The sequence below is a fragment of the Amblyomma maculatum genome, chromosome 6, assembly GCF_055883805.1.
Source record: "Amblyomma maculatum isolate TAMU_Amacu chromosome 6, ASM5588380v1, whole genome shotgun sequence".
In the NCBI taxonomy this organism is placed as follows: Eukaryota; Metazoa; Arthropoda; class Arachnida; order Ixodida; family Ixodidae; genus Amblyomma; species Amblyomma maculatum.
Window position 1 is genome coordinate 54,801,156 of NC_139349.1, and position 27,929 is coordinate 54,829,084.

General features: G+C 44.0%; 1 protein-coding gene across 4 annotated transcripts; it reads left to right on the forward strand.

The window, feature by feature from the left end:
- Nucleotides 1-3,328: 3,328 nt before the first annotated feature.
- LOC146185774 (alkylglycerol monooxygenase-like) lies at nucleotides 3,329-27,655 on the forward strand. 4 transcript variants are annotated; one of them, XM_084606696.1, is made up of 10 exons: nucleotides 3,329-3,701; nucleotides 6,230-6,360; nucleotides 7,743-7,894; nucleotides 8,957-9,060; nucleotides 9,400-9,562; nucleotides 14,017-14,162; nucleotides 16,407-16,541; nucleotides 18,111-18,156; nucleotides 20,445-20,527; nucleotides 27,536-27,655. In XM_084606696.1, the coding sequence occupies exons 1-10, from the start codon at nucleotides 3,591-3,593 to the stop codon at nucleotides 27,554-27,556; spliced, it is 1,092 nt and encodes a 363-aa protein (XP_084462822.1). In that variant the 5' UTR covers nucleotides 3,329-3,590; the 3' UTR covers nucleotides 27,557-27,655. The 4 variants fall into 4 exon arrangements, with proteins under 4 accessions (XP_084462822.1, XP_084462820.1, XP_084462823.1 ...); XM_084606694.1 differs by having other exon boundaries at nucleotides 3,330-3,701; nucleotides 18,111-18,227; nucleotides 27,536-27,651; XM_084606697.1 differs by lacking the exon at nucleotides 27,536-27,655 and adding an exon at nucleotides 21,762-21,908 and having other exon boundaries at nucleotides 3,330-3,701.
- The last annotated feature ends 274 nt before the right edge of the window (nucleotides 27,656-27,929 follow it).

Sequence of the window (27,929 nt, forward strand, 5' to 3'; positions counted from 1 at the left end):
GGCCAATGATAAGAACATGTAGCGATTTCATTGTGCTTCTTTGATCTCACTTGTACTTAATTATTAACCAGATTCTGCAATGGAATACACGAGCAGCATGCAATAGAGGGTTTACAAAAGTAAGTCTGGGAACCATGAGCGGCGCGCTGATCCCGCGCTGGAGGCCATATTTTGTTCGCTCCATCCGTTCGTTTTGGTTCGCTTCGTGTCCGTCCGTCAACGCCCGCCGTTCTGTCCGCGCTTTTCATGTTGTAACCTAGAGTGCTTGCTTGGACCTCTCTTCTGTCCCTGGCGGTGTCTGTTAGCAAAGCCAAGAAGCGTATTTTGACAGCCGAGGCGTAGAGGTTACAAACTGCTCTATGAGTCGTGCATGGGCCCCTCGTCGATCCGCGCAGCGTCATCCGTATCCAGGTACAGTCTCTAGAGTCTGTAATGTGTAGATTTTTTTTTGTCTGTGTGCCTTTGCTATGTACTTTAACGACTATGAGAGACAATCGAGAGTTTGCTGGATTTGCGCATCACCATCGCCCATCCCACTGCTACCAGTGGGATACTTGTTGGTGAAATGAGCGAGGATGCAATTTGTTTTGAGAAGAAAGAATCATGCATAATTTGACGTAAGTCGGAATGGCGCTTAGCACTTTCCTGCCTATGCCGTCGACGCAGTTATTGGCATGGCCGGGTCTTGCAAATAATCGGGGGCAGCGTAAAAAAAAAGAAGAAAAGAAATGTGTCATGGTAAATTCTGCTTCCAGTCAGTGAAGATTGATTGGTGTGCAATAGGCGATGATGAGGTAATAAAATATTTGTAATTAATTGACGAATTGATGAAATGAAGCAACAAGAAAAAAGAAATTGGAAATTGAGGGTTTCATCGTGACAGAATGCTCAGAAGGAAAAACCAGTACTTGGTAATGCTAATGAAGAAAATTTAGAATGTGTAATTGATTAATTCAAATAATTGAAGAATGTGTCCAAAAGTGTCAAATTGCTCCAAATGGAAAGGCGATTGTTGCTGACCCTGATTATTGGTGTATGAAAATATAAAACATTAAATAAAATAAAGAAACAAATAATCGAAATATAAAATAAATAAAAGTTAAAAAACAAAAAGGGAAGAAAGAAAACGCGTGTGTGAGAGAGAAAGAGAGACGCTATCGCGTCATACCCTTAACGGCGGAGCTTAAGTATCCACCTAATGTTTTATAACAGTATTATATAATATAAATCTGACTTTATGAACACAGCCAGTTACACCAAGCACTGACACTTCGCAGTAATGTGAGCTGACTTTTCAAATTTCTTTTCGTTTCAGCCGAGTTCCTCTTCTTCCGAGTTCCTTGAAGCTTCCCATGACAGCACTTTCATATCAAGTTAAGGCTTCAAATGTCTGCTATGTGACAGAGGGAATAAACAAGAAATCGGCGTATTTACAAAATCAACTGAATTTCAGGTGGCTGTCAATTAGCGAACCATCGGGCGACTCGATAAAACGCACAAAAGTGAAAAGCAAACTTCGTTATCTTATCGGCCGCACTGGCAGGTATGAAGGCATAGAATGTAAACCTGAGCTGCGCGCTCTGGACGCGGACCGGACTTCGCATGCATTATCACGTGATAACGTATTTCGAAACGTGCTGGACGTGAGCATATTGCAACACACTAGTGGGATGTCATCTTCGCCTGCTTTACCGGACGCCGCGGGTTTGGCAGCCACTTTTGCAGCGTGAAACACGCACCTCGGACGCACTAGACAGCCGTATTGCTCTCTGCCTCAAGCACTACAATTTCGTACGACTGTGAAAAATAGTTTCGGTAATCATGCCCTTGTCTTAAATCAAATGCACAATGGTAAATGCAACCTGTGTACAAAAGGTTTCAAAGAACGTATTTGAACTATGGCGTTCGTTATTCATGCATTGCTCCTTCTCCCGTGTCCTCGATGGAAGTATAAGCTTATCCTTCAAGTTAACAAGGCTCCATAGCACGCAAAACAACCTTGCTGTTTTAGGTGATAGCACGTTCTGTGAGCTAGCTCCCAGTCAGAGGGACGTGCAGTAATGCTTTACATGATGCAAGTGACACTTGTAAAGCCAATTAGGATTGCAAACGAGCGGTCGCATACACGCGTATACCTTGTTTCCGAGCGCATCTACGACGTTGCGCTTGCTGCAGAAGGGTACGCAGCAACGTGCTGGCATCATTCCGAATAGAGCTTGGTGCTAGCAGCGACTGCTGTGATGTTAAAAAATGAAACAATCGCTTGTGATCATTCCAATGCACCTTGCGGTGCAAGCACGGGTTCCACGAAGGCGCACTTTGACAGTGTACTCGATGGGAGGCGCGGGCGGACTAAACAAGACATGGTCGCCGCGCACAGTTTCTGTCTCTTTCACTAGATGGCGCTAACTTTTGTAAAGCCTCTATTGCGTGCACGCTCATGTTTTATAAATGTGCAAGTACAGTTTTTAGCATTAACGGTGCACATTTAGCTCACGCTTCGCGACAAAGTAGCGAAAAAATTGTTACAGGGAATATTCACAGTACGACAGTAACAATATGGCCCTGAAATCTTCATGATGGCAGAGGCTTCACTCATTATTAATGGAAACACATCGCTGAATGCTAATAAAAACACGTAATAGATCATAGGTATAAACATTCGCCGGCTCATGCCGGTTCGAGCTTAAAAACAAATTCACTTAGGTACATATAGCTTTTCCTTTTCCTCACTTACTACAGTTAACTGCCATAACATTTACCATCTCCATATTTTTTTTTTTTTCAGACCTGATCTGGAAAAAAATAAAAAGAAAACGGTTATTGACCCTTAGGCATAGAAGGCGGACAACATGGCTCCTCAATATGAAATTGCTTACTCAGGCAGGTGCTTTTGCATTTCGACTGCATTGAAATCGCCCTGCCTTGACAAGGTATCGAATCCATAAATTCATCGTAAGGTTACCGGCTTTACTGCTTCGCTCTGAGCGATTAAAGTTTTTCATTCATTCATTGGCTTAGCTTTGGAAGATTATGACATAATTTGGCCCTCATATAACCTTTGTATTCGAGGCATGTCTTGACCTTCAGTGCTGTTGATATGGCTTTTAACTTGCGCAATGACTATGCGTACGTGCTCCGCAGTCTGAATTGTAGTAACAGCAATCGCCATCTTCTGCCTACTCGGCAAAATAAAGAGTTTTCAGTGCTTTTTCTCTTCCACAGATGGCAGCACAAATTCGAGACGGGCGTTCGCTTCGTTTGTTGAATACTTGTGTTGATTGCAAAAAGATAACATTGATAATGTAGAAGTCAGCTACATTGGCATACACACATATTCGACTTGTGCAGCAATTTTATAAGCCTTTCGCCGCCTGCTGTAATCCAGCGGTCTGTTTCTACGCAGCTGGCCGCATTACGTCACCGTTTCCCGTAAGGTCATGCGAGACAGTTGCGAGATTCCTGAGTAGCGGAAAGAAAAAAACAAACGACGCCCTTGGCGATTGGTAACGCTCCGAAGCGCAGTCTATTCGCGATAAAAGGTGACGCGGTGGCTCGACAAAGCACGGCACGAAGAGCGTTGACAAGTAATGGAGTTGGCGCGCGAAACTGTCAAGCGCCTCGGCTACCTCGTCTATGTCGTTAGCCCAAACGAGACGTCTTTCGAGAAACATGAAGACGTTCCGGACTACATTGTACAGGTAAGTCCAAAAGAAGCGTCAGCAATACGCTATCACGGTGAAAACCCACGATGAACAGTTGCATGAGGCGCCGCTCGTGTGCACCTTTGGCCGTCACATACTTCTAAGTTAACAAGTGCATATGTGGGTCGCAAAGCAGTTTCGACAGCTCTTTTCTTTATTTTTTCTCCAGAATGTGTAGAAATCTAGGTTTACAAGCTTTTTGCAAACAGCATAACAGAGCATATTACCAAGTTTATACTTTAGATATTTGATAGCACCTGGAAAAACATTTCCATGGCGCCCTCTCGCGGCTGAACGAAGTGACGTCATGGACATTCAAATTTCTGTAGTATCCGCAGAATGCGGGGTTAATTTGCAGGCTTCGTATGGTTGCATGCAGAGCTGGAAAAACTAGAATGAGAAAGGAATAGTTGTGTAATCAAGCAACAATCAGCGTCTTGGAATTCCGTCTTCGCAAAGAGCACACCGTTTTGCGTGTTCGCCAACTGCTGCCGGTATTGTTTGGCCAAGAGGCCCGAGAAGCGCAATAACCGCAGCCGGGATAGCGAGCAGGCTCCAAAAGAACTGTAAGAGAATGGGTCCGAGAAAAACGCGAGACCTAAAACCAACAATTCAATATGCAGACCTATAGCAGAGTCCTTATTCGTAGCTCAGGGCTAAATATAATGCACTGTTATCACGTCGGTAATTCTGTGCTGAAAAACGCGTATTAATAGCCTGCGTAACTTAATTTTATGCAACGAAACACTAGAAGTAATAAAACAGCAAGAGACTCATGGCATTATCTACCCCGAGCGCTTAAATGCATTTACCTATGAAACAAACCGAATTATAGAGGAAACGCTATTTATCTTGAATATTTCTAAAAAGCAGTAAAACACTAATTTCTTTAACTATACATGTGTTCTCAGTTCACATGCAACAAGAGAGCGCCTTAAGTCCGTTTTGAACAATCTACAGTACCGTACACGCTTTCTCTGGCACGTGCATGCGATCGCGACATACCACCTGCATTCCGTCTGGTTAATTTGGCAACCTGCCAAGGATTTCCATGAAGGAAACTTAAAGTCTTTTTATACACGTCTGCACTGTAGAGCAGATGATAGACGGTGATGAATCACGATTGACTGTGAAATGCGCTTCCCACGTGATCGAAATCATAGTGTAGGAAGTGCATCTCAAGATAGTTCCGCTATGTAATTTATTGTCATTATAATATGCTTAAAATGTGCAAAAGTATTAACACCACTGTGAAATGAAGCGGTTCGATTGCTTGTTGACGATCGTTTTTGGCTGTAGCATAGGATCATACATAGTTTTGTTTTTATATTTCGACGTTATTAAGGAAAATCTTTCAGTCGAAGAAAAAGTATACAGTCCGAAAGTGGTGTTTCTTTAGGGGCACGAATGACAGACTCAAAAGCATAGTAAACAAGGCACATAACCGGCTTGCTGGCTCGGGAGAGAGGTGAAATCCAAGCTCAGTGAAAGTTGGTGTACTGTTCGTCTCGTTTATTTCGGCTCCTATTAAATTGTTTTGCTTCATTTGTGATATTTGATTTACACTCGTGAAATTTGTGACGCGATTGGTGTCCTCCGTGTGAGTAGCGTCGACCAAGCCTTCGGTGCACTTTTGTGTCGAGTTTGCGACATATTTTTGTTATTGGCCAATTCGTTCAAATCTGTAAAATATTCTCAGCAAGCAATGTTTTCCAGCAAACAGTCTGTTTCCACGATATTTTATCGGTTGTTTTAGAAATAAAGAGGGAGGTGTCCCTTAGGCCACATTCACACATGCGAGTCGATCGCCGACGTCGCATACCGGATATATCTGTTGATTTCGGTGGTTTCAGAGCGCTCACAAAGCAGGGAAAGAGCACAGAATATCGGCTAAACAAGTCACACGCGGAGAGCGAGACACAAGAAAATCATCCATACCCTTAATTTTCTAGGCGTGGTAATAAACCACCTGTACTCTTTCGTTACCCTCTTCAAGCCATATTTGTCAACTGGCAACATTTCGAGGTTTACGCAGAAGGGGGAAGTTGGCTCTTTTCGTTTCCACAAACAATGCGAAGCTTCTCATAACAAGGCCATTCGGTTGGAAACAGGTCTTGGGAAAACGTTGACAAAGGAATCTGTATAGTTTAACACAAGAGTCTTGTTCTTTACCACTTCACCTGCTGTTGTGGCTACCCACGACACAACACTACTCACACTACTTGGTTTGCATCGGCGGAAGCGTTTTTGTATCTCAAAAAAACCGTCTATTACTTTTACTTCTAGTATTACTCAGACAAACATAAATATTTCATTGGAGCTCATCGTCTGTCGCGATAAACCCTGACGTCTTCTTGTGCCACTGCACTCGTATACTCTTGGTACCCACCTGCATGAGATTGCGCTCAGAAGTTGTGCTAATGTCCTGTCGAGCCTGATTTATAAACTGGATTTGTCACTTTCACAGCATTTCACTAACCCAGTACCAAATATTGCTCAAAGTGCCTTTTTCGTGTGTTTTGCAGGCCGTGCCCCTCTTTACAGCGTTCCTAGTAATTGAGCTCATCTTCAATCTCGTGCAAAAGAACAGTGACCGCTTCCAGTTGGACGATGGACTCACCTCCATAGGGCAAGGAATTATCCAGGAGCTGTCCCGGTGAGCGGATGACGCTTGTAGGAACTTATGCACCTTCGCACTGACCAAGGCGCAGTAATACAATGTTATTTATTGCTCTGCTAACTATATGCGGGTTATCAGCACGGCGCAGGCTTCTCATACATGGATGTTAGGAAGACCTTCCAACCGCTACAGTGAATGCCCGGTTGAATCACTTAAAGAAGCCTTGCAAACACACTTCATGTGCGTCTATATTCCGCAGAATAGAAAATAAATGTGTGGGGGATGGGGGAGGGGGGAACGACCGGTACTCTGCCTGAGAATTTCCTGACGTACATCGCATTTGTATTAACCTTTCAAAGCGTTGCGATATCATTAACTTCTGTTACCGCTCACATTTACTACATTTCTGTCAACAGGTCGCCATGATGGCTTAATTTGTTTTCTGGTACAATTCATCATCATCAACAGCAGCCGGACTGTACCCACTGTAGGGCGAAGGCCTCTCCCATATTTCTCCACTTTACCCGGTTCTGTGCTCGCTGCATCCACTTGACCCCTGCGAAGTTCTTAATCTCATCCGCCCACCTAACTTTCTGCCGCCCCCTGCTACGCTTTCCTTCCCTTGGAATCCACTTTGTTATCCTAAGCGACCATCGGTTATCCTCTCTACGCACTACGTGCCCTGCCCATGTCCATTTCTTCTTCTTGGTTTCTACTAGAATGTCATTAACTCGAGTTATTTCTCTGACCCATTCTGCACGCTTCCTATCTCTTAACGTTACATCTACCGTTTTTCATTCCATAGCAATCTGAGTTGTCCTCAACTTAAGTAGGACCCTTTTCGTTAGCCTCCATGTTTCAGACCCATAGGTGAGCACAGGTAAAATGCAACTGTTTTATACTTTCCTTTCAAGCGATTCTGGTAAGCTGCTAGTCATAATCGGCGAATGTTTGCCAAATGCGTTCCATCCCAATCTTATTCTCCTAGTTATTTCCCTTCCATGGTCCGGATCTGTGGTTACTACCTGTCCTAAGTAGACATATTCACCTACTACTTCCAGTGCTTCGCTAGCTATTGTGAACTGCTATTCCTTCGCGAGGCTGTTGAACATTAGCTTAGTCTTCTGCATATTGATTTTCTAGCCTACCTTCCTGTTATTCCTGTCTCAATCATTCTTTGCAGTTAATACTCTGAGTTACGTACTAAGGCAATCAGCGAATCGCAGATTACTAGTACAATTCGCAAACACAGAAAGGGGTTTTAAAATAGATCTTCACTTCCTTATTCCAAGCTCGAGCCGTTCAGCACGCAACGTATTATTTGTGGTATCGTAATGCTTAGCGTAGCGTCCTTGCTTGATTAGCGACATAAGCAGGTGTAGTGACTGAAACAGTCTATAAATCCCTCTTTTGTACAGACTGTTCACGGAAGGCACCCTCCTCGGCGGTTACATCTATGTGTACAACAACTTCAGGATTGCAACACTCTCGTGGGATTCGACGGCCACGTGGCTGTTCGCTATGCTGGCCATCGACTTCGCCTACTACTGGGTGCATCGCTGGGGTCACGGTAAGCATGTCACATTTCTACATTTAACCACATATGTGCACTTCGAAATGAGCATGCAACGACAATAAAGACAGTTCTAATGGAAATTGCAAAGACCATACAGTATGCCCTCCCTGCTCCCCGCCCTTTCCTCCTCACTTTCTTTTTTTACTTTTTTTTTTTTTTTTGCGTTCGTCTACAAGTATTTCGAGAGACGTTTGTGTCTACGGTGTCGCACCGCAGCCACCGGATACGGCAATATGTCTAGGCGTCCTTGTCTATATATGGTGATTCTTCGTCTAAATAATGGAGCGCTCATGGCAAGGAAAATAATTAAATGAGCAATTTCGCACAGTTGAAGTACTTGGATGCAAGAGCACGACATTTCGACGAAACTCCGCGTCAGTTAAAATGCAAATGCAGTTAAAATATGCAAAAACCAGCAAAAGTTTTATGCATATTTTAGAAGAGGTCCCCTTATCAGATCTCCGTGATTCAAAAAATAACAGGAGTGTTTCTGTGATATTTTGAACTCATCTGAGAAGTCGTGGCTATAAAAACAATTAAGGATCGAGTCAGTGCCTTGCACATGCTTGTGCTAAAAAATTGCCTGTTCAGGAATATAGTTGAGGAGGACAAGTTCAATAAATTCGTGATGCAGTTTGGTCTTCAAGTGAACAAAATACCTTTTAACCAATTTTGATCAATTGCGAATTTTGGACGTCCTAGTTTCTGCACAAATCGTATTACACAAGTTTCTTCAGGCGTCTCCCTTTCGCGTCCGTACGCACGCCAGAATTAATGTTGCACAGGCGGATGTAATTGGTACTATCTGTTTTCTTTCATAATAGTACTGTTAATACAGTAGACGGAAGGGTGAAAACATTTTGGGAAAAAAGGGAAACTTGACCGAAACAACTATCGCGTCTTGAACAAATAAAACAGCGCAAAGAAAGAAGGACAAGGCTAGACGACAAGACATGTACCAACACGCCCAATTTAACACGCTAAACTATCGCGTTATCTGTCTTTCTTCGTTATAGTTGTCATGAAAATTTTTTCCTTCCCATGTTCCGAGCCCAGAGATCAACTTGGCATGGTCAGGCCACCAAGTCCACCACAGCTCCGAGTTCTACAACCTGACAACAGCGATGCGTCAGTCGGCTCTTCAGGCCTACTACGAACCCGTAAGCCAGTCTCTTCAGAGAACGAAAATCATGATGTGGACGTGCTCTCAAATAATATTTTTTATAAAGCTGCGCTACGTTTTCCGCAATGTCTATTCCAAATCCACCTGCGCAGTGTCAAAATATGTGCGGCCCAACAAAGTATATTTCTATTTGAGTCACGCCTTGTGATTTCTGAAGTAATGGACATCATCATTTTTTTTTTAAAGGCAATTCTCACGTTGTTCAACCTGCGCTAAGCGTTGTAGCGAGCATCTGCGATGGTTTGTACGTTTTCGGGTATTATGTGGGTTGAAGGCATATACTTAAAACATTCTTTTCTGCGCGTACCTTTTGCAGCTTCTATACCTTCCCCTGGCGCTGTTGGTGTCACCGAGCATGTACCTGGTGCATCGTCAGTTCAACCGCCTCTACCAGTTTCTCATTCACACAGAAGCCATTCAGACGCTGGGACCACTCGAGTTGGTGCTCAACACACCCAGCCACCATCGAGTGCACCACGGTAATATTTATTAAGACGAGAGCCTTGCTTATTTGGCTCATGAGTCGCATGAACAGGAAGTGTTCACCGCGAGTGGCACAAAAATCCCGCCATGCATCACTGGTTGCCACAGCTAGAAGAGTTGCGCCTCCAAGTTTTCGGCGGAAATTTCTGCTATTCTATTACAGGCACGCACACAATGCAAAAGTAATCATCAGCGCGCAGGATCACACGGTTGCAGAAGGAAATTTTCCGGGAGAGAAGTCCCAAGGGCCCTTGAGAAACTACTTGAATTACATATCTGTCAACTGATGTAAAGTGAAAGTGGAAAGTAGGCGCTCTTTGTTCGGTCTTGTGATTGTGAGACTTTCATTTCTCGGCTGTGGCCCGCCGCGGTGACTCAGGGGTTAGGTCGCTTGACTACTGTTCCCAAGATTGCGGGATCGAATCTCGGCCGTGGCGGCCACTTTTCGATGGAGGCGAAAGCAAGGCTCCCGTGTGCTGCGCAATATCAGTGGACGTTAAAGAACTCCAGGGAGTTGTAATTCCCGGATCCCTCCACTATGAAGTCTCTGAGTTGCCTCGGAATATTAAACCCTGTAAAGCAAAACAAAGCAAACCACGTCTTGGTTGTCGCTAGCGTGCCTGTGCGGTTTTGTCCAGTGTGGAACGCGGCGACGACGCGTATCCAGACGAGCGTAGGAGCATGAAAATAAAAAAAAAACAACGAAATGTGAGTAAATAAGAAAGTAACAATAAGCTCAAACACCTATTGAGCCACCGAATCGACTGGTCATATAGGCGGCTAAAGGTTAAGCAATGGGTAGGCCATGTAGGACGCCTGATTATTTGGATGTGACGCATATAAAACAGGTACCTGACTTTCCTCTGCAGCCTCACAGCTGTACCCTTTGCAGTGTGAGCACAAACAGGGACACGGACAGAGAAAGAAGAGATAACTTCATTGCTACGAGTACTAAGCGTATACGATGTCCTGCGCCCACAATAATCGTGTACGAGTGGCGTCAGCTGGTCCGAGGGTAGTCAGGCCAGCCTGCTACATAGGGGGAGTGGGGTGCGGAGAATTGGGGGACGGACTGGCAGCGCTACACCAGAAAAGGGAGTGTTGTAGGTTGGCATAGGGTTCGTAGAATTGGGCAGGCTGGGGAGGGATGGAGGTGATAGAGAAAGGAATGGGTAAGTGTGGGGTGTGTATTTATGGGTGAATGTGGCGATGAACGCGTAGCTATAATATAGGGGTGGTATGCAGGCTACCACATCATGTACTAGTGCTCTTGAGCATGCGTTTCGCATGAAATGTACTGCTTATCTTTACGTAACGCTCAAGATCGTCTTGCTTATGCCAACATGCAAATCTTAATTAAAGTGAACATAGTCAGGCCGTAGATTCCTTTAGATACCCTGCACTACTGGACGAAAATGCGGTAATCGTCATAATCATCATAAGTATCTGCCTTACTACTTCCAATGCCGGAAAGAGGCTTCTCCCACATGCCTTCATTAACCTTAACGAGTTATGCTAGCGGCGACCACCTTAGCACCACAAACGTCTGAATTCCCACCGACCACCCAACTCTCGGACGCTCCCTGCTACGCTTGCCTGCTTATGGAGTGTGATGGATGGGCAGATAGGACCCGGGTTAAGACTAGAATTCACGTATTAGTCTAAATGCGCAGTGTCGTACTAAGCGTGCATCCAGGAGCAGCAACGTCGATTACAAGGGGTCAGCTACGTACGAACGAGCAAACGTATGGCGCGCACGCGTTTTGCCCAGATTAAATGTCCGATTCCTGAAACTTCGTTGCTACTAAAAAAAAAGTAAAAATTATGCAAGAGCGAGGGCGCGCCTCTTTACCAGGCTATGATTTGAATATCGCCATAAACATTAGGAAGGAAAGCGTAGCAGGGGGCGGCAGAAAGTTAGGTGGGCGGATGAGATTAAGAAGTTCGCAGGGGTCAAGTGGATGTAGCTAGCACAGAACCGGGTTAAGTGGAGAAATATGGGAGAGGCTTTCGCCCTGCAGTGGGTATAATCAGGCTGACGATGATGATGATGATGATAAACATTAGCAACGACACTAGAGTTTAAACAGAGATAAAATAAGCCTGCACTGAATCGTTCGTTCGATCTTAATTATGCTAAACAGGATTGCATGCTCTCACCTCCAGTTTTTATGTTTATCATTATTCTATCTATATATATCGATTTCTGGGTTGCTGTTAGTTTGACTTCCTGTACTTGTTTGTTATTATGCGCCGAGCTAGGCACGTTCTTTAGCAAAGCTGCAGGCACTCGATCGGACACTTGACTCGAATGTGCGACTATTAGCTGGGGTTTCCGCGAGTGTCGTACTTTTCACGTATTTATTGCGTTCGCTGCAGCGCAACTTGTGCCGGCTTGAAGCTATCACAATGGAGCAAGGGCACTCGATGAGATAACACGTACGTCTGACCATTGCCTATCGCTATTTATATTATCTCACTTCTTTCCGTTTCTTTACTGACCGAATTATCTCAGTCTATAGAGACGGCATTGCATGTAGTAACAGGAAACTCTCGTACAAGAGAGCAGGTGCTTTTAAAAACCGTGCATAATCACGACACGCGTTTGTATGCGGCGCGGCTTTGTATCATGTGCCTGCGATTTGTAGTGTGCACGTTCATGTGTCCATTTCGAGTTTACGTAAGGAACTGGGAATGTGTCATGATTATGCATGTGGGTCACGCGACTATCGTTGTCACTTCTGTCAAGTCCGCTCTTAACTGGAAGCAACTGCTCAAATGAGTGGAAGTTTGTAAGAGATGGAACGCAGGCCCTTTATTATTCGTGTTATATCCGGGGCGTTGAAAAAGGAAAGGCTGTTTATAATTGTTCATCTAATGACCAGAAAAGGTTGCTTTCGCTGGCTTTCACATTAACTTTTACATTGACACAAAGAGATTCTAAACAGCAGGGCCCGCTTGCACAAAACAATGTTAAGACTGTCTTAGTTAAGTCCAGACTTAACTGGAGTCTAAAGAATAGGCCACTAGCATGGCCGCTTAAGACCGGCGTCAAGACTGGGCTTCAGTCCTGACTTGAATAAGTCGCTTGTATGATTACGACTCTAGTGCTGTCTTGGTTAAGACACAAGGACGCCAGGTGTTTAAGTAGAGAAATTAGGAAAATAAAGGGATGCGCTGGCACTGTCCCTGCTGTAAGATGTACACATTCCGTCAATTTTGCGTTGTGTAAAATCCGTGCCATTGCTTTTTGCGGCTTAAGATTGTGTTACGAGGAAAAATGCCGCATGTGGTTGCTGAGGCCGTTCTGGGAAGCCACTCTGGTGAACATGAACCCGAAGCGTTCGACGTTCGGAACACGAGCCGTCCTAAATAAGCTTGGTCTTTCTAAAGACACCATTTAAGTCTGGACTTAGCTCGGACTTTATCGTGCAAGCCGGCCCAGGCTTTTCACTCTTCATTGCCTGCACAGTAGCGCTCACGAAATCATGTTTTCTGGAAGCTGCACTACATCTTCTCATTCGCACTGGCAGGGCTAATTGAACAGACGCCACAAGTGCGCAACTTGGCGTAGCGCAGCCAATGAAGGGCTGAATTATTTGCGCTCGTAGCAAATGTCCGGCAGAAAGCCTGCGTTTTGTATCACCGTTATGCCTGCGTCATGCGGAAATAGAAGTTTCTGTGATATAGCACATGGCTTAACGTCCCAAAGCGACATTTCTTATGAGGGGCGCAGTAGTAAACGACTTCGGCTTGCTTTCATCCCCCTGGAGCTGTTCAACGTACGCAAACATCGCCAAGTACATAGGCGCCTTGCATTCCAGCTGCTCTATCGAAATGCAGCCGCCGCGGCCGCGGTCGTACCGGCGACGTCAAGCTCAGCAGCCGGAAGCCCAAACCACTGAGCCATCGGGATGAGGAAAAGTGTTTTCAGGAAACATTGATCTCACGTTGGGCAAATGCGTAGTATTTGTACTGTTGTTGGTGAAAGAGCACTGTTTTTTATTGTTAATTTCATCTCTCACCACAGCAGACCCTTCAGTACTTTCAGAAATTAAAATACTGCGTTTTATTCCTAGTAGATGGCAAATACAACCCACTCTAAGATCAGCACAATCTTTTTGCCAATCCTGCGTCAAAGTTCCGGGGCCACCCTAGTTCCGGGGCCATCCCCTTTCTTGAACGTGTTGCCTCTAACCTTCCGCAGCGTCACATGCAAAGTTTATTTTGTTCTTAGTAAAAGCAGCTTAGAGAAAGTGAGGCATTCTAGCTCTTTTCTATGGCCCTTGTTTGGCTACACGCTGCACGCAGTCGCGATAGGAATGCTCAGTTAAGGGCTCCGATGCGTTTTATTGTTGAAGTCTTTATGCACTTCATAGGCATTAGGAGAACACTTACGTATTACTTATACATGCCTGCTATTGCATCGTTTGTTTTCTTTTATTTTCAGGAAGAGATCGATACTGCATAGATAAGAACTATGGTGGTACACTTATCATTTGGGACCGTCTCTTCGGCACTTTCGCTGCCGAACAGCGCAGGCCTGCTTATGGGTTGACGCATTCTGTGAACACATTCGACCCGTGGTCGCTCCAGGTGCGCCTGCCCTCTTTTTTGTTTGTTTGTTCTTCAATTTTGCTTTTTTTTTTTATTTTCCTTGTGTGTATGAATGTTTTGCTCGTTTCAATTCCACTTAATTCGATAATGATTCAACGGACAACCTTGCGTGTGTGACATCACGGTTTCATGCTGATTAATATTCTCTCAACGTTTGCTTCGGGCTGGATCATTTCAAACTAAACATGATAAAAAGTGCTACTCTATTGCAGCTGGCAGGTAAGACTGTTCACGTGCTCAGATAAGTCCTGTGGCAGTACCTGTGTCGCATGTTTGGTCTTCCATAACGTCAATTTGGTCGAAACCCACGTTCCAAACGTTCCTAAACCCCACGTTCTATAACGCCAGTTTGGTCTATGGTTTTTAGCGTTTTAAAATATTTCTAATAATAATTTCTAAGAACTGATGTTCATGCGCAGAGAAGGGGGCTATTAGGATATGATGCAACTCTAAACTCAAAATGCTAGAAGAAACGGAGCTATTCTTTTTTTTTTTTCTGCTCCCATCGGTCAGAAAAAAAAAAAAAAATTGGTGGTGGCTTAGCCTGGATATCAGAAGCGAAAAGCTTCGGCGATGCCATGGCTTAGCTTGCGTTTCCTTGGCGTAGTTGAGGCTTAACTTGTTGTTCACGGTTGCACCTTATAGATATTCCGTGGCCTATTATCACGGTGAAACTCGATAACAGCCGTATATCACATAAGATTAAACTTTATTCCAATTCCATATCATCATCACAGTTACACTTCTGTATAGACATAAACACAGCCCGGTGAAAGCGCGCGGCACAGGCTAAAGGTCAACTGGTGGAGTCGCGGCGGCGGCTCCGACCACCTGCGCCTCTCCTGTGACGCCACGTGGTTTGCGCATGCGCAGTTGTGGCATTTTCTAACGACGGAGCACACGCGAGACTCAGAGTTGACTAGCCTAGTGAAGCTTTTCGCTTCAAATTTTCACTTAAAGTTCTGTCCAATGGCACCAATTATTTCCAATCAAACTCAATATCTACAAAATGTCATATTGGGAACACTATAAACGGAAAGTCTTGAAACAGCCTTTGAGCTATTCGGCGGTTTAAGTAAAGTAGAAGGAGCGCAAAAAAAAAAAAAAGGGGGGACAGAAGAGAAAGACGCGAACATACACAGCGCCAGTCCTGTCGTTTGTGTCTTCCTCTGGTGTCTCTGTTTTGTTTTGTTTTGCGCAGCGTCTACTTTAAAATTGCGTCAAGCGCTGCGATGACAGTTCATACGATGAAAAAAGGTTTCAAATGTGTAAAGGCATGCATACCAGGAAGACAAAGGCTGATACTGGTGTGAATGCACATGATAATGGTATCAGCCAGAAATTATTACAAAGGAAAGAAAAGTTATATACGACAGCCGAAGTACGTATATTTGTTCAGGCGCGTTTGGGACATTGAACTACTTTATGTCTAATAGAAAACCAGCTTTATTGATTATTCAATGACAATAGGAGAAAACAAAAAGAAATACTTTGGAATCGTCTCGCAAACATTGTGATATATGTACTCAATTTTATATTCAAGAAGGAGCGCCTAATAATAGCACTCAACATTTTGAAAAATGGAAAGCCATGATACCAAGTTCCACCTCATATTGCAATGCGTAAATGGGATTTGCTCCAACGTCGTAATGTGGTCAGGCTGGTTGCCATCTCTCAGGACTACGCGGTCACTGGTATACGCGAACAGATTCCTTTTGTTTTCATTACGTTGAGAAAAATTTGCGCTGTACTGATGGCAACAAGGCAATGGTGAAGGTGAAAACCATATAACGTAACACTTGTTCTCCTACATTTGACTACAGTGTGGTGGCGGAGCTTATGTGACTTAATCCATCTCGGCTGCTTCGTTAAGTCTGCACGTAATCATCGTTCTGTTTATGCGAAACAATCGCCAATGATTTGCGCGTTTATAATGGAGTAATTTAACGTCTATGCTTGTGAATGTCGTGTAATTCCGGTGCCTATTTTGGTTTATATTTTGGTTCATATATTTGTTATTATTTTCAGATATATGGCTATGGTAAATACAGGCCAGCTTAAAATATTCTACTGAATACCTGCTTGTGTAGTGCATGGCACTACACAAATCGTAACAAAATACCCAAGAATTTCCAACAACTCCTTAAAAGAAAGGGTTCTTAAACATTTCATTATCTTTATTCTGACGTTATAACATCACTGCCTTGTTCTCTCTATTTTCAGACGGACCACTTCATAAATATCTGCAAGCAGTTCGTCAGCATTAATGGTCTTAGTAACAAGCTCTCCACTTTATTTAAAGGTCCTGGATGGCAACCTGGGAAGCCAAGATTAGGCGATCCGAACGACATTCCAGATGTGAGTTCACAAAATATAGGATTAAGAATTTGCGCTAATTGCGTTCTAATACGAATTGTTTGTTTGTTTGCTTGCTTGTTTGTTTGCTTGTTTGTTTGTTTGTATTCCTAGCGGTCACCTCACGAAGGGAAATCGCCTCGGCTGATAGCACTCTAACATTCGATTACGCATTCCGCTTTTATTGGATACTACATTGAATGGTAAGCTTTGGCGACGCACATGCATTGAAAATATCTCAAGGGCACCGCCAGTTAAGGAATAAGCTATTTAGCACTCTGCGTAGTCGGCGGCTTCCTAAATTTCGCAGCTTACTGTACCTGTAACGTATACGTACTTTGGTCAGGTACTATATATAGCCTCTGTTTTCTCATCCTGTCTCCTCAATGTGGCAAGAAAATAGAATTCGTTTTCTCCTTTTCACTGCAACGTGAGGGCAGGGAGGAAGAACACAAGTGTAATTAGGAAGAGAGAAAGAATCGCTGCTAATAAGTTCGACCACCTTGGGTTTATTACCGAGCACTCCGGTCGCACAGCAGACGATCCTCTTGCGTTTCACCTTCATTGAGACGCTGCCGAGACTTTCGAGGTTGACTCCATGCATTGACTAGGCGACTCACGCTATGGGGATGATCTAACGTGTACTAGCGTATACAGCATACGGAAGCATTTTAGGTTTCGCCTCCATCGAAATGCAGTCGCCGCGGGTGGGATCGAATCCTCGTTTCCCGACACAGTAAACGAGCAGCCGAACCACTGAGCCACCGCGGCGGGGAAAGTTAGCACTGAGTTATAATTAATAATGTTTGTGTGTAAGATGTTCACCACCTTTTTACCAATATTGCTTGTTGAGGAGGTATGACTTTAAGTCTTGTGCACTGGAAACACGCAGGAAATATTTTCCACTCACTAAAAAGAGAACTGGTGCTGTAGCTAAAACGGCGATGAAGATTGTGCACACCTTTTCAAAAGATCATTGCTAAGACCGATAGCACATCCGGCTTCGAAGAGATCCAAACAAAGAAGTTTAGTAAGTCCTTTTGCCGATTTCTATGCCCACCATAAGTTGACGCTGAACGGGATAATAATGAACGCCGTAGCGAATTCTGGCACAAATACTGAACTGAAGAAAAAATTTTGAAGCAGTACAACTTTCAGGGACTATCATTGATCGGGCAATTACCATGTGCGAGGGATAAAAGGCCTTCACTGTCTCATTTTTAAGCATAAATACCTTTAAAACGGCCGCCTGCCATCGAATTTATAATCTGGTGAAACGTGTAAGACGTTTATCATCCACGAAATAATAGGCAGGGTTCAAATCCGGTCGCAAATGTGAAAAATGCAAGATGAAGGCCAATTATAATCATGTGTATTTCCGCACTAAAATTATTGCGCGCTTAGGTAAAATTGGACCGAATCATCTTGGACGTACTGGGTTCACACCATGCTGGTATTGGTCCCATTGAAAAGTGTGCAGTACGACTGTTCATTGGGTGCTAACGTGGATGCCTTGCTGTAGCGAATAAAGTTTAGCTGGTTGCTCAACAAGTTTTTTTTTCTCCCGTGCAGGTACGCAGACCGGTGGAAACGTACGCGCCGAAGACGTCACTGTTGAGCAAGTTTTACGTAACTTTGCATTTTGCATTGATCGTCATCGCTTACGTGAAACTTAAGCACTGGAGCTCTGTAAGTTGATAATTGCAACTTGTCGTTCTTTAAAATATGCTATTAATGGAACCAACTTTGCGCAGAAACAAACGCTGATTTCTCCGCGTATTTAGATTAATGAGCATAATTTGATCGCAACAGGGATGGCGGCAGCACAGCTAGTGCATGAGTCGGAATAACGCAAGAAAATATAAAAGAACAGCAGATTAATTTTCTTACTTACTTGCTCGCGCACGACTCTTCTATGGCTGACTGAGCAGCACGCCGCCTGCCGTCCGCCTGTCGCCCTCAAGAACAGGTACCGCCATATCCGGTTGAAGATAGTTTTGCTTCTGTTTTCTTTAACGCTCGCTTTGTCACTTTTCCGCCGTATCGAAATTAGACGCTGATTACAAAGTGATGGAGGCAAAACCGAAGCGTTGCACCACGCGGGCTACAGTCGCTGCCGGCAGCACACTGGGCTGCATAGCTTGCGATTGCTTGGAGGTCCGAGTGTGAATGCGGCGTTTGAGTGGAAAAGCTAGGAAACTAACGGCAAAAAAAAAAAAAAATCTCAAAAGAATTGCAGATCGGATGGGCGAACCGGTCTCTGACGAATACAGCTGGACGCCACGCACTTATCTGTTCGCGCTCAGTTTGCAGCTGGTACCATTTACAGTTTCATGACGGTGTGTGTAAACTCAATGATCAATACGAGATCCGCGAGTGTAGATAGAAATGGGACGAGGCGCTTTGCTTTAAAGACAAAAATCTCGGGTGTCGAAAGCCATCCCTTCCTTCAAATAAAGGCTTCATTCATTCATATATGAGCTTCAGCAAGATACGTTGTTGGACAAGTTGGTTCATTGGATGGGTAGGTAGTGAGCGTTAAAAGGTAATCACGAAGAATACAAGGCGTGGCGAGCACATACTTTCAACTGATGTTTTTTTCGAAGCAGGCGTGCATGGGTTTGCCACAGGCTCAGAACGGTATAGGGCAGATATCGTAATAATCACAATAAGCAGGGGTGTTGCGGAGGCAAGTCAGGACAGCATGCCTTCGAACAAACGCATTTCCCTTTCGTATAAGTGCATTGACGTATGTACCCATTTTATTGACGCATTACGCTTCTAGAAGTTCTCGTTTTGCTGTTCGTGGTGTTTTGTCGTTGCATTTGCACAGGATCGCCATTTAATTTAGTAACGGCTTACATTGTGTACCAGGTAATGTTTAGGCAGATGACATTTATCATCTTCTCGAACTGACCTTTCGTGTTCAGAAATGCGGATAATGATGAAGCGGCTAGTCTGCCCTGCATGTTTTTTGCCACCATGTTAGGGGCATCTCATATAATGCGCGCGCATACTTGGCTGTCCGCATAGCAATTTTTTTGTGCTTAATTTACACTACAGCTATTGTATTTCTTTTTGGTGGTGGCTCGGTCAATTCGGGCCCACAAGCAGGTTAGTTTGCTGAAAAAAGACAGCCGGACAGCGTGCTTGTTCCCTACCTTTTTGTCATAAGACGGCACATAACCTGTATGAAAAAAAAAAAAAAAGTGCCTCCTTCGATGTAAGCAATTGTCGATTTCAGTTCGCTGTGGCTAAAACTATACTCAATGCCCGTTTTAAATTGCTCAGATTTGTAAATTTTTTATCTACAATCACCAGATCCGCGCGCACGAAAGCGACATTCAAAACGGCGCACGACCCCATAAGACCGATACACCAAAGTATGATGCCCGCGAGAATTTACGTATCCTTTTCTTCATCATCTCCGGATAATTTCGACCACCTTGGAATCTTTAACGTGCACTCACATCGTACACTATACACGTTAAACGGCTAAATGGAAGCCTCCTCCGCTGTTTAATTTTTCACATCCCCGCGCAGGAATTTGGGCGAAAGGGATTCACGCAGGCCGAAAGCAGACGACTTTAAGAGCTGTCGGAAGTCTGTCCATGATGTCGCGGCCGTCGTGGCTGCAACGAATGGCAGCAGCCTGATGCCAGTGACGCCAGTGGCATCAAGGATACTTCTAAAATTCACCACCAGGCGCTATATCATCTGCCCGCGAATTAAAAAAAAAGGCTGTTTCTTTCGTTGGCTTTGTTCCAGACAGGTATATTTTGGATGATTGCTTCAAAGAACTCGTTCTGCGCATTGAACACTCTTATCGGTGGCCTTACATCACCCTTTTCTGTGGCCCTTTCACTCTGACAATACAACACAGTTTTCTTCTTTTTGATTACGCAGGTTATCGGCACTGGCACCCTGCTTTGCGGCATTTCATACATATTTTTCTCCCTCGCTGTAATGGGTGCATTTCTGGACAAGCGGTGAGTCTAAAAACATTAAGGCGAGATATCTTTTGGTTTGGTTTTGGGGTTTAACGTCCCAAAGCGACTCCGGCTATGAGAGACGCCGTAGTGGAGGACTCCGGAGATTTCGACCACCTGGGGTTCTTTAACGTGCGCTGGCATCGCACAGCACACGGGCGCTTAGCTTTTCGCCTCCATGGAAAAGCGGCCGCCGAGGCTGGGATTCGATCCCGCGTCCTTGGGCACAGTAGTCTAGCACCCTAACCACTGCGCCACCCCATCAGCATCAACCGAAACAGAAACACATTAGCCGCATTTGTTAGGGGGACCTTGTTGGGGAGCACGCAGGTGAACAGAGCAGAAGTATATAGAAAGATAGGCAGAGGGAAAGTCCCTTAAAAATGTTTCTGAAAACTTTAAAAAAAAATGACCAGCTTCCTTCGAAAGGCTTGTGCTGTAGTAATATCCTGTCTGCCTCGACTTGGCCACGATGCACCTTCGCAACGCCACTTCTAGAATCATTTAAATCTTGCGGCCGGCAGTTACCCTTTTTACGATTCTAAAACAGCGTGCAGACTGCGCAGCTACAGTAAACACCATGAGCCCCAAGCTGCAACAAACGCTATCAAGGGTGCCGCTTCTCAACGTTTAGAACTTTCTCCGCGCGAATGCAGACTCTATACCACCCGCCCCGCCAACACGGGACCGTTGAAGGTACTGCTCGAACAGCCCACATTGTATTTGCCAACACTTTACCACTGTAGAGCCCAAAAGTGCGCACTTGCATATCCCACGATAATTGTAGCTCTCTGCTTCAAACAGCCATTGTTACTCCAGCCTGGGCTACGTAGGCAGCCCATACTACGATTGTTTTCGCTCTGACTCTTTGTAACCCGTAACTTAGCTGATGTGTATGTATGGTGCTGCCGTGGTGAGGTGGACTTTGTAACTATTTTCGTGCGCAGCCCTCGCACAGCTGAGTAAAACTCGATTTAAATAAATGCAGATGTATTTTAGCTGCCACCGCTGCGCCTTTTTGAGAGAAGCCGCAACCCGCACTGTTCACGCCAGGCCTACAAGTATCTGTCATCATGCATCTACTATCGGAGGATTGCCACCTGAACTTGTGCCAAATTCGCAATTTAGATGGCGCCACTAAAGTAACAGACTCATAAGCGCTGTTGTGTCTGTGCTGAGCGTCTTACCTTTCACGTGCACTGTTCTTGATCTTTCGAGGCCTCTCGTTTCGCAGGAGCCATGCCTGTGAGTTCGAGGCCCTGAGGTGTGCTTTGATGTTCTTCGTGGACGCCCGTGTGTTCCATCTATCGGCTCTGGCTGACACGGCACTCTCCGCGATGTTTCTTCACATCGTCAGGACAATTTTCGCGGCGTCCTTTGTGGGTTGCGTCGGCTCCAGCGTATGGGACATGATTATTGTTGCTAGGAAAGCAAAACTGGTCTGAAAATAATAGTCGCGAATTATAAGCACACAAAGTCCAGCAAAATAGTGACGAGACATCTTTTTCGGGTTCATCCTTTTCATTTAGGTGTACGCGACTTCGTTCAGAACTCCTGCCAAATTTTATTTTTCAAGGTGAACAAACTTTTTTTCCAGTCCTTCTCTTGATTTAAATGACGCCTGCCCACTAAGAGGTTAAATGGAAGTCTTTTTAGGTGCATTCAGTATCGATTATAGCGTACATATAACAATAAAAATAAGTAGTGTCTCTGAACGAAGATGGAAAAGCACGGAACATATACAGCTTACAGAGATTCGTCTGTTGTGGAAAATGAACGTGTTGTGCAGGCCTTTGTAGTTCTTCCACCAGAGTTAATCACACGCCGGAAGTACGGCACCGACCGCCCACACTCGTTTGTGATAAAGCTTTATGCTATCCATGATGCAATAGACTGTAAATAGCATCCCGCCTATAAGAGCAGCTCACATTTTCACGGACTCTTTTGGGGCCATTAAACTACTCAAATGAGTTCCAAAAACACTCAGCATCACCTAAGAGATGCATGCTCTGCATGAGATAACAATGAAATACATCCATATATATTGGGCTGAATAAAATGCTCATGAATTCCTCCCCCAAATCCCTTCCTCACTAACCTTCCTTCTATCTCCACGTTGTTGTGCTCTTTAAATGGAAGGCTGCCTCAATCCCCGTGCACTTATCCCCTTCACCATAGCCTAACGAGATTGGAGGACGTGTTACAAGGATTATGGTTGAGGTGGCCTCTCAAGACGACACAGTGTCAAGCGCATGCTTTATTTGCTCCACACCGGCCGCTGAAGTGGATCTTCGCCACTTTTTATGGGCGTGGCCAGGGATGCGGGCCAAAGGACCAGGCGATTACAAGACGTTGGAGTACAAGGGAGTGAAACCAGTCCTTATGACTAACGAACAATGCTATGAGTAGGAGCCTGATTTGGCTTCTGATCTCATATTACGTCATATGCCAAGTCTTCGAGTAAAAAAAAAAAACGAAGTGACGTCTGCTGCCTGTTTTGTACTGGCATTTATTTACTTCAGAAGAACGACCCGCAAAATAAAAGTGGCAAAACTTTTGGTTTTACATTGGAACACTTACTGGATGCTAGTCTGCTTCTCTGAATAAAGGTTCATATACGGTTTTGAAGTTTGCTGGGTGGAATGAATGTACACATGGTTTTGGAGGTTGATGGGTGTACTTAATCGAATCAAGCGAAAACCAAATCCATCACAGAGCAGTCGCAGCATATCAATGACAGTGCTTCTATGAAAGTGTAGCCACTTCTATGAAATCTGCAAAAACAGACCCAGAAAACACGGACAAGTGCTTTTCTTAATATAGAATAATTCATCAGCAGTTTTTTTTTTTTTTTTTTCGCATATAATATACGACCGAACATACATTCGCCAATCATTCCATGGAGAACTTGCTTGGGGGGAGCACTTGCGAGAATAGTACAAAGTTTGTTTATGTGACGGTTTCAGCTACTCGTTGCGAGCGCTAAACAAAGTTTAAAAGCAATCTTCTCCCACGCGCATCAGAGCAATAAGCCATTCCAACATAAATATTCATGTCATAGTAGTTTTTACAATATTCCACAGTTATCTAATTGTTGCTTTCGAAAATGCACCCTACTGGTTCTCGTCACAATCTTTACTCGGCACGTTCCGGAAAAACTTGAAGCAAGATATTGCTGCGCACTGCAAGGCTTGGCATTGTCATCAATACTTTTATAACAATATTCTGCTGTTCCTTCGTCATTAGCAAAAAAAAAAAAAAATCTGGATTTTAGAAAAGAGTGGTTTTTCTTTATGGAACAGCTGCTTTTGTTCCCACTTTATTTAGATAATTGAAGTGCCTAGTGGCGCCGTTGTGAAATCGGTGTGCAACCTGCGGCCACTCCTCCCATGGTTTTCCGACCACCTTTTGATGGATGTGCTGGGAAGTTTATGCAATTTTATGAGGAGTATGTTGGCGGCAACACTCCGACAAGATCAGAGTTGCGCTGTAGGTTCTTTTAACTGAACACTGGGGAGGCGGGGAGGGATGAGTGTGAGGGTGCGGGGGAATTTACCTTGGCAATTCAATTAAGCTGAGTACGAAATGCATTCCTCTGCATTTTAGAAATAATGGCAGCCTTGTCGTGTGGCGAAGTTTTTCCTTCCTTCGAACGTGCACCAACTAGGTCGCAAGAATTCTCTACTGCAAAACCGCTCACGCGCCCTATGTAGATTAGTCTTCGACCCTTCATTGACCGGTCCCTCAAGCCACATGCATTATGAGTGCCAGACAACGTAGGCATTGCAAGATGCAGCCGATTTGAGAGGATTTTAGCGCAAATCTTATAATCAACATTCGAAAGCTGAACGTGATAGGCCTGCAGCCATCTAGAAATCAAAGTTTGTTCTTATCGTCAGTTTCTGGTTTTAACACAATATCATTTTCGTCAATGACTGAGGCAAAAATCAAACATCAAAACTGGCCTAAAAATTTGGGGTAGGAAAGAGGATAAAGCAGATTGTAATGTCTTGTAAAATTTGAGACCATCAGGTCCCACAGCTTTCAGCAAAAGGTCAATTCTTCTTTCATCTCAGCTAATGTAAAGAACAACTTATTTCAGCATTCATCTCGGGAGGCGACTTAATCACAGACACAATGTGCTCTGCATAAAGTATATCTGCTGTACCTGAGGTGGCAGAAAAAAAGATATGTAGAATTTTGGGAAAAATTTTAATATTGTGAAAAAGCGACGTTGCCCAAGTTTTTTTTTTTTTTTTCTTCTGTCACCTAGTTATGCGTGTTTGGTTGGACTGAGACACATATTTGCCATCAATTAAAAATCTTCTTTTGTTGATTGACTCTGTCACTGCGGCAACATATTGTTGGACTCACCGTTGCCTCGGTCATGGGTTCTAATGCAGCTATGCGTAGCAAGATGCTGATATGCAGCTGTTGCTATGCTGCTCTTGACCAATCGCTGCTGCTGCACAAACTAAACAGCATTTTTCTCGGGGTAGTAGCCTCTGTATAAGTGCTTTAGCACTCAAAGAAACCTGTAGTACATGATTTGCACACTCGATTAGTATTTCATCTGGATTTGTGAGCAAGGCACACCAAAAATAGAGTTCAAAGACACATTCGGCAGCCGCGTGGCGACGCTCCGTAAACAATGCCTATCAAGCTGGCTCCTCAGAGTGCAAAGCACGTTTGAAATATATGAGATCATAACCGCGGGCCTCCCAAAAGTGCCCTGCATCGAACAGTCTTATCGCTGAACTTTACAGTAGGGATTTCTTTTGTGTACATGCAAGCCAGGAGCCTGACACTCAAGTCGTACAAATTACAAAGCCTCTGAAGCAACCGTTTCTCCTCACCCTAAATGAAGTAAGACCTCATGGAGCTAATCTCAACAATTATGCCATGAACATCTTGCTTAAGCGTCTCCTATGCCGCAAGTTATGGGGCACTTATGGTCAAGCAAGACTCCAGAGCTATATTCACCCGCTGCATGCACAAAATCCACCGCGTTTCGCATCGAAGGGCCATGCTTTCGAAGTGCTCACTGTGGCTGAAATTTTGGAGCGGCGCTTCCTCTAATCTCCACAATGACTATAGAATGATCGAAGAAAGAAATACGCTTGACATCGCATGAAATGCGCCTCATAAGAACCCCTGCGGAGACGTAAATACAGTGATAATGATGATGATAATTTCCTTACTTGTACTGGCACATACCCATGGCCTCGGTAGCTGCTTTCGTCATGTACTAGTCTTCTTCTTTCACGAAGCGCTTCGGATGGCATCTTCAATGTTTTCATCTCCTCTGATAAGTTGCACGAACACGTTAATTACGACTCCTCCACGCTAACAAAACAATAAAGGTGAACATGGAAAGCCGGTCACTTCGTCGTAGCTGAGCTGCTGCTAGCACTAGTGGTTGGGAACACGATGGTGCTGGGGAACAAGTAGAAGTATAAAAATAGAGTGAAGCCAAGGCGTTTCGTACTTTCGAAAAAACTGCACTTCACTAGAGAGCAGCAGAGTCGTCAACAGCGCTAAGCGTCTATCGATTTAAAAGTGGTTGCTAAAAATAAATTGAAAGACCATGAAAAAAACAGTTCACATTTTGCGACTATGTGTCGTTTAAAAGAATTAGGAAAACATTCAAGCTTCGCTTAAAAATACACGAAGAACATGAGATAGTGACTTTAACACCACGTTTTCATTTCGCGAATCTTATGCATATTTGTCAAAAAAAAAATTAAAATGGCTTATAGGGAAGAAAAGGCGCAGTGTCTGTCAAACAAGCTCGTGCACCTCTGAACCGTGCGGCAAGAAGAAGGAGGATCTTGGGATTGAAAGGAGAGAGAGAAATATATGATTTAGTGGAGGGCTGCGAAGTAATTTCGACCGCCTGGGGATCTATAACGCGCTCATTACACGGACACATCGGCGTTTGGCCTTCATCAGAACGTGATCGCCATGGTCGGGTTCGAACTCGATAAACAGTCCGGAGATTCCTCGAGTAAACATGGCGTGTGTTCTCTTGAGGATATTCTAAAACGTGCGGTATCAAACATGGCAACAGGGGTCGGGGGTAAAGGGGGTGATAGGGGCAATCAATTTTTTTAAACCGGATCCTCATCACCGTTAATCCGGCCCTGCCCACCGCGGTGGCGCAGTGGTTTAGATGCTCAACTGCTGTACCGGAGTACCCGGGTTCCAACCCGACCGCCGGCGTCTGCGTTTCGATGGAGGCGCAACGGGGAGGCATCCATGTGGTGCGCGATGCTAGTGCACGTTTAAGATCATCAGCCTTCCACTGCGACTCCTCTTTCTCTCTTTCCACTTTCACTCACACCTTCTTTCCCTTATGGCCCGGATCAAGTGTGCACAGAAAAAGTGTGACAGATACAGCGCCTTTCCTTGCCTGTAAACCTATTTATTTATTTATTTATTTATTTATTTATTTATTTATTTATTTATTTATTTATTTATTTATTTATTTATTTATTTATTTATTTATTTATTTATTTATTTATTTATTTATTTATTTATTTATTTATTTATTTATTTATTTATTTATTTATTTATTTATTTATTTATTTATTTATTTATTTATTTATTTATTTATTTATTTATTTATTTATTTATTTATTTATTTATTTATTTATTTATTTATTTATTTATTTATTTATTTATTTATTTATTTATTTATTTATTTATTTATTTATTTATTTATTTATTTATTTATTTATTTATAGAACACCGGTGCACTCCGATGCGTTGAACTGAACGTTGGTTGTGTTCGATGCAAGACTCGGTCACCCATAGCCAAAGCTTTCGCTCGACATTCGGTTCAGCAGTGTTGAACCCTTCCAATCTTTTAATGCATGCCAAGTAAATATTGCACGAGTCCCCAAAGCGCGATACATTACTGTTGTTGCTGTTGACCAAATGACACATACCAACACAGGGAGATCGGTCAAGATTCTCCAGGCAGGGCAAACAAAATTGATATTACAGAAGCCTGGGAGACTTTGCTGAAAAGCCCAATTCCGGAACACCAGCTACTAGCGGTTCGACTGGCTGAAAAGGCCGCCGAGATCCAGGGGATTTTGGCCAGCATCTGAAGCGGATTCTCACCTACCCCAAGGCGCCTCTCCTCTAGAGGGGAGGACCTGAGGTATAAAAGAGCCTTTTCTGTTGGACAATAAAGTGATTCACTCACTCACTCAATTGGGGTGCAGAGTTTTAGGGCGAGAGCCTTTTGAGACTCATGGTGAAAATTTTGCGTCGGCGAAATTCGTCAGATGTGTCAGCGAGGTTCCGCGGGTGACAGATACGGCACCTTTCCTTTCCCGTAGACCGATTATAGAACGCCGGTGAGCTTTGATGCATTCAACGGAACGTTGGTTGT

Coding starts and splice junctions, on each gene's coding strand:
- LOC146185774 (XM_084606693.1), top strand. CDS start 3,591: ATGGAGTTGGCGCGCGAAACTGTCAAGCGCCTCGGCTACCTCGTCTAT. Junction 9,061..9,399: donor TTCAGGCCTACTACGAACCC/GTAAGCCAGTCT, acceptor TACCTTTTGCAG/CTTCTATACCTTCCCCTGGC. Junction 16,542..18,110: donor ATCCGAACGACATTCCAGAT/GTGAGTTCACAA, acceptor TCTCCCGTGCAG/GTACGCAGACCGGTGGAAAC.